The sequence below is a fragment of the Leptopilina boulardi genome, unplaced genomic scaffold (assembly GCF_019393585.1).
Source record: "Leptopilina boulardi isolate dan_hultmark-lab unplaced genomic scaffold, ZJU_Lbou_2.1 LbouV2_31, whole genome shotgun sequence".
Taxonomy (NCBI): domain Eukaryota; kingdom Metazoa; phylum Arthropoda; class Insecta; order Hymenoptera; family Figitidae; genus Leptopilina; species Leptopilina boulardi.
The window spans coordinates 1,093,522-1,108,267 of NW_026137874.1; the positions used below are offsets into that span (position 1 = coordinate 1,093,522).

General features: G+C 27.5%; 1 protein-coding gene across 11 annotated transcripts in view; it reads left to right on the forward strand.

Moving 5' to 3' along the window:
• LOC127283406 (ELAV-like protein 3) overlaps positions 1-14,746 on the forward strand; it is a 45,008-nt gene that overhangs the window by 12,324 nt on the left and 17,938 nt on the right. For 7 of the 11 annotated variants that reach the window (XM_051308257.1, XM_051308248.1, XM_051308252.1 and 4 more), the window contains exons 1-5: positions 4,032-4,577; positions 8,143-8,375; positions 11,117-11,220; positions 11,843-11,996; positions 13,910-13,948. In XM_051308257.1, coding sequence (XP_051164214.1) covers positions 8,183-8,375; positions 11,117-11,220; positions 11,843-11,996; positions 13,910-13,948 — 490 coding nt within the window. In that variant the 5' untranslated portion in view covers positions 4,032-4,577; positions 8,143-8,182. Of the gene's footprint in view, positions 1-4,031; positions 4,578-8,142; positions 8,376-11,116; positions 11,221-11,842; positions 11,997-13,909; positions 13,949-14,746 lie in introns of those variants that run through there. The other 4 variants (XM_051308250.1, XM_051308249.1, XM_051308253.1 and 1 more) reach the window with 2 other exon arrangements.

The window sequence follows — 14,746 nt, forward strand, 5'->3', positions numbered from 1 at the left end:
CATAATAAATTTTAAGTACGTATGTACTTAAAATATTTTTATGTAATAGATATATTTGAATAAAATCTTTACATAACAAGGTAGATTATTGTTTAAATGACAATATTTTGAATAAATGATGTATCTCATAATAAAAGATTACGAGGCACCTAAAGATTTTCTTATTTTCGAATATTATTTCGTAATGCTCAAAAATAATTTATTCATTGAAAAAAAATTCATTCATATTTTTTATTAAAAAAAAAAAAAAAAAAAAAATGCAATGAGATTTTTTTTAAATATCTCAATATAGTCAAATTTTCGAATAAATAGAAATATCATTTTAATTCAGTTTTTAAAAATTTTGCTTTTACATATATTTTTGCAATTATCTTTTAATTTTACAATTATTTTTCAATAATTGTAAATTTAAATCTTTCTTTCTGCATAACAATTTGGCGGAGAAATACGAATTCAAAAAATAAAATCTCAAATTAAAAAACAAAAAATTAAAGAAATGTGCAAATATTTAAAAAAAAAAAAATTAGAAAATGAATCGAAAATTCCATTATTAAAAATTAGAATTAAAAATTAAAAAAGAATTGTTTATATTTTTAAAAAATTAGAAAATAATTCGAAAATTCCATTAATTAAAAATTAGAATTAAAAATTCAAAAAGAATTGTTTATATATTTTTAAAAAATTCGAAAATAATTCGAAAATTACATTATTTAAAAATTAGATTTAAAAATTCAAAAAGAAATGTTTATATTTTTAAAAAATTCGAAAATTCCATTATTTAAAAATTAGAATTAAAAATTAATTTCCCAAAATAAAAAAAAAATAAAATAATGAAAGAAAGCTCGGATATGTATAACGATTCAAAAGTGAACTATATAACGCCCTGAATTTTTTTTTCCACCGTGTTTGACCTGAAAAACGCGTGGCAAAAAAAAAGAAGAAAAATAACAAGGAGTGGTTTTTGAAACAAGAATAAGGCCTTGCGTGTGTTGTGTGTAAATTTTTTTTTCTCTCTCTCTTTTCGTCCTGGCTAAACGAAAGGGATGAGAGTGGAGATGCAATGAGAAAACGGTACATAGTGAATGAGAGAGAAAGAGAGAGAGAGAGAGAGAATTTAATTCGAATAGCTGAGCCGGGGAGCGCCGGACTCTGTCGGGTATTGATCGTTTCTGGGTCCATGTGTCGCGCGTGCGTTTTCTCCTATGGGGTGAACCTGTGGCGAGGGTGAACAGGGAAGTCTGACGGAAAGAGAGTGCAACCGAGACAGAGAAAACCGACAGAGAGAGAGAGAGAGAGTAAAGGAGAAGCGACAGTGTTGGGGTTCATATACCCCCAGGGTAGTAGCTGCAACACCGACCAATCAATGGAGCCCCTCAGACACCCCCTAGCCCCTTTTTGCTCTATCTCTCTCACTCTTTCTCTTTCTTCGTTCCTCTCCTTTTCTCTCTGTCTCGTTCATTCTCCCGATTTAATATATGCACTCATTTGTGTACTTACGTATATATATATATATATATATATATATATATATATATATATATATATATATATATATATATATATATATATATATTCCAAGCTACTGAAATCCAAAGAATGCTTGACTCGGTTCACAAATATACAGGACCAGGTATTTTCCGATTATCGTAACATTTCTCATTATATTACAATTTTCATCTTCGATTTAAAATTTCCTCTTCCACTTTTTTCCAAACCTGCGAAAAACAAAAAATAATTAGCCAAATGTTTATCAATGAAAATTGTAGCAAATATTATAGTAATTTTCATTTTTTAATTTAATCGAAAAGTGTAAATTAATTAATTTTCTTGGATTTGAAAAAAAAGTTTTTAAGGAGAAAAAGAAACGGTATTAATAAAATTTGACTGGAAGCCTTGCGGGCACGAGAGAAAGAGAGAGAGAGAGAGGGTGGGACGATAAAAAGGGTAACCCTTTTTTATTTCAAGGAGGATCGAATTGATCGATTAGGATTTAATTTGCCCAAGGAACGAACTCTGTGCGAGCTTGATTTATTCTCTCAGAATATAATACATATATTCAACCCTACCGCAATAACGATTTTGTTTCACACAAAATACGATAAGAAATATATATATTATTTATATGCCAAACTTCTATGGGCGGAATAAATTTTTCCCCCTTTTTATATATCGTCAATATTTCAAAAAAATTCAATTTTATTACACTAAAGTTTAAAAAAAAAAAATACTCAAAATTTAATTTCAAAATGAAAATAATCTGTGAATTTCAAATTATACACACAGTTTGCAAATGATCAACGACCCCTAGAAAAAAATTTCATTGATTTGAAGAACCCTATATGAATTTTAGTTATATCCAACCGAATGACCGTCGTCATTGGTCTAGTTATATGAGGCATTGAATTTAGCAGCTGTACAATTCCAAATAAGGGGTGGACTTATTCATATATTTAAAGGCCAAAATTTATATATCATAGAATTTTATTTCCAAAATTTCGTCACTTTTTTTCAATTATTCGTATCTTTTATAAAAATTTACTTTTTTTTTTGAGAATGAAAAGAAAAATGTTATTTATTTTGCGAGCCTTTCTTTCGTATATGTACATTGACCTAAAAAAAAAAAAAAATCTCACACGAATTGAAATAAAAAGGCGCGAAACATCGCGGCCTAAACATGACCCGCGTTGAGTTTCCTCTATCTCTTTCACGACACTGAATGTGTGTGTATATATATTTATAGAATTTTGCTTTCGTTATATACTTTGCTCTTTGAACGTCTTTTCTAAAGAGATTCACAATTTGTATTTTCAATAATTTATTTTTTAATATTCTCTTTCGCTTTCTATAAAAACAAAACGATTTTATTACAAAAATTATACCATCAAAAATCGAAAAATAAACTGAAACAAATGATTTTTAATTAAATTTCAAATAGAGATTTTAAAATAATTTTTTAAATGCGCAAAATAAATGAAAAGTTTACCTTTTAATTTTGAGATGAAAGTGTCTGGTTTCGATGATGACCCAGTGAAGGATTGAGCTTTGAGATAGAGAGAGAGAAAGAGGAAAAAGTGGTACAAAGAGAGGAAAAGGGTCTACTTGAGGTCCTTTGCTTTGAGTGGTAGGTCATTCGTGCTTTCTGCTCACATGAACGATGAAACGTGACACCCCCTTTGCTAGTATTAGGGATTTAAAGGCGTTGCCGGAAGTTGAAGTCGGTGAACTGCAAGAATCCAGAGCATTGAACATACCTGCGAGTATTTAAATTCTTCTTTTGCTTATATATATATGAGCTTCACAACGTGACTCCTTTTCAGACTTGTTATGCAAGTCGTCATCAAAAAAAAAAAGCTGTACCTAACCACCTGCAGGTCCAGAAAAAAAATTATATCCTCTTTCGCTATTGTAAACTCACTACTACATATTTTGTTCTAATCCTTTTTTTTCCTCAAATTTTATCTGCAACATAAAAATACAATTAACAAAATTTTTTCTATTTTCAAAAATTGGAGGTTAGAAAAACATGGGGTTAAATTACCGCATATTTTCCGAGTATAATTAACAAATTATACAGAAAAATTTATGGAAAATCAATTAATTGAATGTCTAACAACACTCGGGAAACTATTCTTTTTCACAAAAAAGAGTGTGATAATTAATTGAAAAATGTACAAAATAACAACAAAATTTGCAACCCCCTATTGTCAGTAACTGCTTTTTTAATCATCAAGCAGTGTTGCCAAACGTCACAACAATTAATTTTGGCGCGAAATTTGAATTTGAATTTTTTTTTTTTGAATTTGTTAGAACAATTTATAAAGTAATATTAAACAAATATTTACAAATAATTATACTAAATATTTACATATTTATTAAATAAGTCATTACTGAGTGATATATTTAAAGTTTAGAATGAGAAAAAGAAAAAAAAACCTTTGCCTGAGCGACTAGTGTTGCCACCCGTCGAAATATGTCGTAATCTACCGGAAATAACCGAAACTTTACGAGCGTCACGATCGCAACGACGCTAGACGTCTTTTCCGCTCAGTCTCTGGCCAGTCGTCGTGTTTGTAGCGTCGTTCTTTTATTTCCTTTTAGTATTTAGTCGTCGCTTTCTTTCACATTGTTCGTGTTCGCGTTTCTTAACTCCTTAACTCTTTTTATAATTCCGACGAGAAGAAACTTCGAAAAAAACACGAAGGCGTCTGCTTTGAGACATTTTATTTAACCTATGAAACATCAAGGAAGAATGGATTATTTTGGAACCCGGTGAATCGTCATAATAATTACGTATATATATGTGCAACGGTAAATAATTCGATTAATAAACAAATTTATCTGTTTCGACGAAATAAATGCTGGTCCGCGACAACAGTTTTTCTTTTATTGATTTATCGTTTCGTTTCGGGCGACGGTGCAGTGAGCACAGAGCGTGATATACTAAAGTAGTCTTAGAAGCAAATTATACGCTTATAAAGAAGCTCTTGAGGGTTCACCAGTACTTTTTACTTAAAAAAAAAAAGTGTTGAGCTTCATCGGCTGTGGTTTTTCTCCATTCGAGAAAGAAATTATAAAAGGTAAGATGCTGCTTTTTTATCCCACGTGCCGGGTCTTTGGTGTTATATCATGGAAATAGTATATCTCTTCTTTTTACCAAGCGCGTTTCGCTTTTTTAGTAAAACATTTTAGATGACGCTTTTCTATTTGAGTATGTATGTATTTTTTTCATGTATGTGCGAGTATATTTTTCGGTTATATGTGTATGTAGGTAGGGGAGTAAAGCCACGGTGGGGTCTCTCCCTGAAAGTGGTGGAGTGAGCGAAAACTCCCAGTAAAACGGAACTAGAGATATATATATATATATATATATATATAACCGGGGAGACTGAGGGGTGAACGTGTATTGATCGGTCCCAGCCACGCGATTTTCACGATCCGTCGCCATGGCCACCTGGCCACCAAGCCGAAGATCGTATCTACCAAATCGCACCTTAACTTAACCTCCTTCTTTTACACCCTGAACTTTTCTCGACTTTGTAATTACCTCCTCCCCCTCTTTGAGTTTCCCCGTATAAATAAAACAATCATTTCGTGCCGAGACATTAATCTCTGAGAAGTATTTTAGTTATAGCAATATCGTAAAACTGCAATTTTTATTCATTTATTTTCCGCAATTGTTTTTGATTTGATGCATTGGATGAAAGTCGCAGGATTTGCTTTCGTTGAAGTAAACAAAGGTGTTTATTTACTTTATACGTGTTGAAACCTGCCAAGTGTTACAGAAAGTAGAATATTGTGCGTTTAAATTATTATTGTTCATATACAATGATTATGTATGTATTGAATTGCGTTTTTCATTGAATTGGAGAAATTTTTTTTTATGAAATTTAAAAATTCAATTGATAAAAAAACAACAATTTAATGTTCTGTTAATTTAAAATTTATTATATCAAAATCCTTTTAAAGGAAATCGGGTAAAATATTGCCGTACCTTTAAATTTATCAAACATTTAAGTTTATAATAATAAAAAAAAAAAACCGTAGGAAAAAGTATAAGGTTACTCTTAATTTTATCAATGATGCAGAAAAATAGAGTGATGTTTCATTATCCTTATGACTGAACATAATCTATTTTATCAGATAAATTTTTCTAATAATTTCTTTTTAAATAAAAACTAAAAATATTAATTTCTATCATTAAATTAATATAAAAGGGAAATCACTTATGAAATTTTGTTTTAAATCCATTGCTCTTGTGTAATTAAATTACTTAATTGAATCTCTCGTGTAAAATTAGAATAAACTCATAACCCTTTATTTTCATTAACAAGACTAATTCAGTGAATGTAAAGTGTAATTAAATAATAATTAGAAATTTACAAAAAAAAAATAAATTGGTTATAATTTTTAGGTGTATAATATATATACATTCGACAAATATTGAGAGCGTCTATTATCGATCGTTTCCTGACTCTGTACCTCCATCTCGTGCCTCACCATCGGTTGTGGTTTTGATATGCCATTTTCGTACACGATAGAGTCGATGAAATCTAGATAAATTTACACGCTAACACACACACACACTCGATGTAGAAAATTTATTGATTTACACTCAAGTTAAGCATCAGGATTCATTAATGAGAAATTATCAGCGAATTCGAGTAAAATTGAAAATTAAACACTAGAATATTCAATAGAAAAAAAATTATTAAATTACTAAAAGAAATAATTATAAAATTAGGAGAAAATTGTTTGAATTTTAAATCGGATAATTCTGATCGCTTTTTTATATTTTGAAAAATGATGCTGGTTTTTTTTTTAAAGGTATATATATTTTTCAAAAATGCATATACGACCACCTTGTGGTGAAATCGGTTTGAAGGAAACAGGGGGGGCTTAAAGGGCAGCTGATACATACGTCATAAGGGAATGAAAGAAAATATAAATTATTGCTGTAGGTCTAGGACTGAAATTGTACCTGGAAACATATTGTGAAGGAGGTCCATCGTAATGCAACTTAAAACTGATAAATGATCATTTTAATTCACGATTTAAAATTTTAACAGATGTTGAAGTTTTTTTTTTTAAATATTTTTAATTCCGACTTCAAAAACTTTTTTACCGATTTTCCAATTATTTCATATTGATTATTGCAATTTTTTTCTTACAATTTGAAATTACAATAATTTCATGACAATATTTTTCTAAAGAATTATTATTATTTATTCTAATAACAATTATTTTCCAATATATTGTTTTAATAATAATAATAATTGCTTTTGATTTTATATTTTTCTTTAATTCAATTTGAATAAATGATTCATTTTATTAATTTATTAATATACTTTTTTTTTTGAATAAAATAAAAATTGTTGTATTTATATTAAATTCGAAAAATAAAAATTCTAAAATTAATGAAAAATTATTATTGAATTATAAATGAATGAAGATGTTTTTGATTTCTTATTTTGGAAAGTAAAATTAAATGAAAAATATTATTCAATAACCCTGAGTAATTTCGTTTCAGAAGGAAATAGAATTGTTGTATATGTATATAGGGGGAAAAAAGGAGGTGCATAATATATTCCAATGGCTCGTGCCGGCTGTCATGTGTGTAGCAGCTGTGAGTACGCAATCCTCTTTCCTCTTTTTCCTCTCTCTCTCTCTCTGTCTCTCCCCCTATTAAAAGTATTCCCCCCTACATCCTTTACTACTGCAGGAGTCTCATAATTCCCCATATCTTCTCTATCCTTTTTTTTCATCCCCCCTTGTTCAAAACCTACTTTACACAGACATACTCACACACATGTATATATGTATATATTGCCTTCTACACAAGCATCGAGTATATAAAATGTGGAAGGATATTGTATCAGGGCATCAGGTTCCCTTAGTACACACTCTATAGGACGAAAAATTCGGGGGGATCTACCAACAGATCTCAAATACATTTTTTCCAGGGGTCTCGGTTCACTGTCCTTTTAAAATTATCCTATTTTTTTTTTTCACCAGCTGGCCATTTAAATGGAACGAAAATTTATAATCTTAAAAAAAATATATTTTCTAATAAATTTTATTGAAAGAAATTTTTCTTTTTAAGAGGAAAAATTTTCAGCAAAATTCTAAGTGGAAATTTAAATTACTGGAAAATAGTTAATAATGAGAATTATGGAAAATTTTAATTTCTTTTATTTACTAAATACTTTTCAATTTCAACGAAATACTTAAGAAATAATTTCTCAGCAATTGAGATTGTCAGAGGGGAAAAAAAAAAAAAATTCTCTTGTGACTTAGTTTTGAAATTAATTTCTACTGAGAATTGCGAGTGTCTGTGTGTTTTGGCGACGAGTTTTTCTGATTCGCATTTGTCATTTATTTCTCTTCTTTTAGCGTGAATTCATATACTGTGTTATCAGAGTTCAACGACCTCTTTCAATCTCTATTTTGATGAAAGAATAAGAAACGTTTATATATATAGAAGGTCAACGATTATTGATCTTTAATTTTTGAGAGAAATTTAATAAATTTTTAAACAATTTTTTTTATAGTGATACAATTTTTTTTAAATATGATTTATTATTATTTTTTTTTTTTAACAATAGAAATTATAATTTTTTAATGTAAATTATTATTTGTTTTCAGATTTCGTACGTAGTTAGGTGACGTATTAGAAGAGTGTGCAATGATGGCAAACGGAATGGACACAGTACAACAAAATGGGGGCTCGACCCTTGGCCAAACTTCACAGGAGGAATCCAAGACAAATTTGATTGTAAATTACTTGCCGCAGACAATGACCCAGGAGGAAATCCGGTCACTGTTCTCCAGTATCGGCGAAGTTGAAAGCTGCAAACTCATCAGAGATAAACTCACTGGTAACGCGAATTTTTTTAACCCTTATTTTTTTTCTCTATTTAAATTTTTTTTTTTAATTTAATTTTTTTTCTTTTTTGTTTTTTTTTTATAATAATTTAAGCATAAAAAAAATTGCTTAAATAACCCCGAAGAGTGTGTAACAACTGGATTTTATTTTTCAGATTTCGGTAAAAATATAAAAGATATTTTATTCCTATTCTCCTTTGGATTCAATTGGCCGTTTAGCAGTTTATTATCTTCAGTACATTATTCTGAATAAATAAAGTATCTCACACCTGTTGGTGACACGTGGTTTATAAATATAGAACCTACCAGTGATGTGTAGAGAATACCGAAGAATAGGAAAAGACTCACGCCAATTTTCTCGATAAAAAAAAAGGAAGCCTTCTACTATCAAAAGAGATTTGTTTTTTTAGGAAAAAAAAAAAAAAAAGAAATCATCGCCTGGTGATGAAGAAAGGCAACTCTGCCTTCTTTTCTTCCAAATTGTATATGCAAGAAATTATTTTGTATCAGGTTCTTTGATGTCTATATATTGGAGGAAAAGGAAAAAATAATGAAGTGAATAATATAAATGTATTGTTGAGATAATTTCCATTTTTCGATGATTTTTGTTTAATTGGAAAGTCAGGTATTTCATCTTTCATAAATGCCACTCACAATTTACTTTTTGAAGGATTTAAGAGTCGACAAATCTAAAGGATTTGTCGTTTCTAATAAAATTTCTTTGTAATTCGCATTATTTGGCTCCGTATCAAATTTATGAAAATAGTCCGTTGCACTTTGTTATAAAATCAAATCGATGAGCTTTTCTGGAACGATATTAATATCTTAAGATTTTTTTTTTTTTTTTTTATTTCTAATTTTCACTTCTTTCAATAATATTGATAATTGGAATTTTAAAAAAAGAATTACTAGAAATTGTAAATTATTTTTATTTTATATATTATTTAAAAAAATATTTCAAAAATTTGAAAATTAGTTTTTTAGAGTGAAATAAATTTTTATATTCTATTAATTAGAAAAAAAAAATAGTTTGGAATATTAATTTTAAAAAAATTAATTGGTTTTTTTTCTAAAGAGAAAAAACGGAAAAACTTTTTTTTTTTGAGAAAATGAAAGAAGTGAAAATGCGTAATGCAGTGCGTAATTTTCGTCTGTGTATAAATTCTTGTGTGTTACAGTACGAGTGCGTCAGCACGTGGGTTAGACGTCGCGACGCTATTTTCAGGCACATTGGCGTGGGGGCGTCGTTTGGATCGAAGCTTTACCGCCTTTATGCTGGTCTTATACCACATCAAGCTTCAAAAGATTAAGTAATATTCAAAGCAGGTGTCACGCTAGTCAATTCACAAATAGTTGAAAATTCTTCTTGATTTTCTCTCCACAATAATTGTAAACAGGAAAAATATTTTTACAATCAGTTTTTCAATTTTTTTTTTTTTTTATTTAATTTCGTGTAATTGAAACAAAATTTCTTTTTGTCCCTCTAATAAATAATTTAACAACTTGCATAAAAGAAACTCAAATTTTAATCAATTTTCTAAAAATAATTTGTGCTTTTTAAAAGAATTTTACAAAATTGTTTTTCCTGTTTTCTTTATTTTTTTTTTTTGTAGATTATTAATTTTTAATTGTTAAAAAATTCAATTTTTTCTTTTCATTAGATTTAATTTAGAATTAAAAAAAAAAATGTTTTGTACTTTTTGGAGAAATTCAAAGCAAATGATTTTCTTTAAAATAAAGTAATTTCAATGTTTTTCAGGTAATTGATTTTCAATCACTTTATATTTATTTTTAAATTTATAGAAACTTGATTTTTTTTCTTACTTAAAAGAAATTTTGTTTTTAAGTTTTCAAAGAAGTTTAGAGGAATTGATTTTCAATTCTTGGCGGAGAAAAAAAATATCTTTCAAAAAAATAAAAAGAAAATTTGATTTTCCTTTTTAGTTGTCTTTTTTTGCTGTGTTAAATTATTTATTAATTAATTCGAAATCGTTTTAAGGTTTAATTTCTATTGTTTTCAATTATAATTATTGTTTTAAAACAAATTTTCCGGTTTCGTAAATATGAATTTAGTTAGATTATAAAAATCGTATTTGTAAGAATAAAATTTTTGCATTCATATGCAAATATACGATAGAGATTTCAGCAATAATCTTCTATAATTTGCCCGAAGTTTGTTAGATAAAAATCTACAATACTGGCCCTTGGATTGGCAATCAAAATTGCATGGAATTTATAAAATTACTAATGAAATTTTTCAATTTACATTTTTCCTTCCTCCTATTAAAAAAAGAAACAAAAGAACAAAAAAAAAATCGAAAAGGAAATATCCGTCATCAAAATTGTCAAAAGTAATTACACCTCTAGGGTGTAATTTGTCTCTGGAGCGTTTGTCATTCGCACTCATCACTCGTCTATTAAGCTTTAAGCCAAGTCGATGTGTTCTCGACATGAGTGCAAATTCCAATGATGTCTTAGGTGACATGATTCGAGAGCTTTTCATGCCTCCTTAATCAATGAAAAAAATCATCCTCCAAAAAAAAAAAAAATTTTCTTTGAAATTCTTCTTCACATTAATAATTTTCTTGAAAAAAAATGTTTTCTAATTCATGCTTCTTAAATTTGATTATTTATTATATGTTTGTTTGTTTTTTTCGTTTTTTTCATTGACAATTAAAATTTTAATTGTCAAATGAATTTTTAATATACAGTTTGATCTTTTTTATTTTTTTAGGTCAAAGCTTAGGCTATGGATTTGTTAATTACCATCGGCCGGAAGACGCTGATAAGGCCATCAACACACTCAATGGTCTTCGTCTGCAAAATAAAACGATCAAGGTTTGTTTTTAATTTTTTTTTATTATAAAAAATTATTATTCATTGTTTTGTGAATTTTTACAAGTCAATTAAATTTTATGGGAGATATTTGTTTAAAAAATAGATGATAAATTTTATTATAGGTAAATTATTAGAAAATAATTTAAAAAAATTTTTAAAAACATGCCTTTATGAAAAATGTATTTTAAATTCTACATTCAGGATAATTTCTTTTTATTGGCGATTTTGAGATTTATAGAAGTAATAATGGTCTTTTCAAGTTTGTCGAGAAAAGAAAGAAAGTAGAAAATTAAAAGAATTTTATGTTATTTGAATTTAAGAAACAAAAAAATGCTTATTGCTTGCCAAACGAGCAAATAAAAGACGATATTTTAGCCAATTTAATGCGCCAACTTTGTCAAGGTGAAGAGTTGGTATTTTTTTCCAGAAAGCTTTAATTCTGTATTACTTGATAACACAATTATTTATTGTCCATGAATATTGCTGTTAATAAATTTTATTTTTTTATTTTTTAATATTGAAGAATTGTTGCTTTAATGTTATTTAAAATAAAATTATTTATTAGTAGTGAAATTGTATTTTTCATGAGACAAGTGGAATTTATTTGCATTATTTTTCGCAGGTATCGTATGCAAGACCAAGCAGCGAAGCGATAAAGGGAGCAAATTTATATGTGAGCGGCTTGCCAAAAAATATGGCACAACAAGATCTTGAGAATCTTTTCAGTCCTTATGGAAGAATTATTACGTCTCGAATCCTTTGTGACAACATCACTGGTAAGTCGTTTCTCAATATTGATTAGCATTGGATCAAATGAATTTCTTATTTTGAGAAATAAAACCAATAACTGGTTTTTTTTTCTATCTCATCAGCATCTATGAAGAAATTGAACAAAAAAAAAAAAAAAAGGAAACAAAAATTATAATAATTCTATCTTCTATTGTAGAATTTTTTTAATATAAATTTTTTAAGACGTCTTTCACATTCAACTCAGAAGCCAAACATCGAAATAATTCGAAACGAATAAATATTCCAATAATATTAAAATAAATATTATAATATCCTTGATTTATGAATGAGTTTTAATGGCTCATTTTCGATAAAATAGTTTTTTGAATTAAAAATCCAATTATATACATACTAGGTAATTCAATTAAGTGATAAATATTTAATTGTTACATTAAATTATCAACATTGAATATAAAATTGAAAAAAAAATAATTTAAATTTTCATTAGAATAAAATTTAATTACCGGTGTAGAATAATATTCAATAAGCATTGAGAAATTATAATTATTTTATTTTCATGGAAAATTTCTCAATCTGTATAAATAAGAAAACAAAAACGAGCCATTTAGGTTCTTGTTGGTACTGAGTTATTAGTACTTGAGATTCTCCACTCGCTGTAAGAGAGAAGGTGACAAAAGGTGCGCTTTGTAGATAAGGGTAGGTGAGTAGGCCATGGGGTTGCTTGATGGGGGGGTGGGTCGGTGCGCCTCTTTTCTTTCCAAAGAGTTTAAAAGAGACCAAAAATCGTTTCTACTAAAGAGAGTAGAAACTAAGTATTAATAATCGGATCTTTTTTTGATTTTTCAAAAAAAAAAAAAAAAAAAACGAAACAAAAAAAAACAAATTCTAAACGACCTTTCGCGCATCTCTTGTTCAAGTTTTAGGATGAATTCAGATTTTTCTCATTGTATTATTGATATTGATTTTAGAATCTTAACACTGGAAAGCTTTTTTTTATAAAATACAATTTTTAATTTTAAATACTATTTTGTAATTTTAGCGGTTAGGACACAATTGTCACAACTAATAATTTAAAAGAAAGAAAAATTTTTTTCTCTGGAAAAAATTATATTTGTTTAAAAAAAAAAACGAAATTTATTTTAAAACAAGGTTTCTTTGATTATTATAATTTATGATTATAATTTTCCAATGAAAGGCAAACAAAGTCACAGGATTTATTATTTACATATAAAAAAAAAAAAAAATTCTGATTTGTTGATAAATTTTTGTTCATTGAGTTTATTTAATTCCTTGTGTGGCTTTTCAATTGGCTCAAACGTGATAATTTCAATTTCCTCCCCCCCCCTTGCGTTTATGCAGTGCTTGTTTGGTTTTTGAGTTATACACAGCCTCATGGCCTCCATCTTTAACTAATTATCCCTCAAAGTTCTCTTTCTCTCTCTCTATCTTTTTCTTCTTTCTCTTTTTGTCTATCTCTTTTCTCCTAATTTCTTCTCGGTTGACAAAATTGTTCGTCGTTTTTCTACCTCATAGACAAACAAAATTATTTTTAAGTTACTTGCTCTATACGTTCCTTCAACATTTAAATGAGAAAAAATTTCTTTTTTTTTTTTTTCATTTTTATAAATTTTTAATGATTTAAAAATGCTTAAGGAGCGTAGAGTGTATATAATTTTATCAAAAAGACTCGCTTGCCTCTCATTCGTTGATTGCGGTATTTTTTTTTTTTAATTTTATTTTTTCAAATTGGCAAAACGTTTATTAATAAAAATTTGACACACAAAAATCGGAAAATATTAATTTTTTAGTATTTTAATTTTAGTTAGTTTTTTTGTTTTTCTTTTTTGGAAATTTAATTTTTTTTTGACGAATTAGGGGCGAGCAACTCGTGTTATTTGTATATTTTTAATCGAGATATGATTTTTTCGTTTCTGTTTAGTACGACAGTTTGTGACTGGCGGCGGAGACAATTTGCCCGGTACGTAAACATAATTTTTTCTTTTCCTCCTTTTTGTTTTTTAAATCCTAGCTGAACACAAAATTTTTGTATTGTTTATTATTATTATTATTTAGCACCACAATTTTTTGTAATATCAGAAAAACTAATTGTTTCTGTACAAATGTTTCACAATTATTTATATATATATATTTTTTTTTTGAAAATTAATTATTTACTTTTTCCAGTATCAGTATTTTGGAATATTAATTAATTTATATTTTAGTAATTAGTAATTATTTTATTTTCAGTAATTTCAAATATGTAGAATTATTTTTTTTCAGTTTTATTAAATTTTAATTTTATTCGAATGGGATTCAAAAAAAAAAAAAAAAAAAAAAAAAAAAAAAAAACACTAGACATCTTTATTTAGGTTTCGCTTAGGTATTTCGTAGTTTGTTAATTTTTTTTCTCTATTTTTTTTTGTAATTGCAAAATATTGGAACATTTTTGGTTTTCACGATCTTTTGCGAAAATTTTTTTTTTTTTTTTTTTTTTTTATGAGAAAACGATTATGTGCGCACCGAGCCACTCGTTTTTATTCCATGAAACAATACCAGAGTTAGATTGAAATTTCGATTAATATTACTTTAAAATATTTAATCAAAAAAGAGTGCGATAAAAAATAAAATAAATAATCAGCTAGAAATCCAGGAAAAATGAAGGAAAAACTTTTTTCGACTTATCTCTTAGAAAAAAAAAGAATATATTTTTTACAAAAAAAAAAGAGAATTAAATTTTTTGGGAGATAAGTTACGAGAATGTTATTTTTTCTTCTTT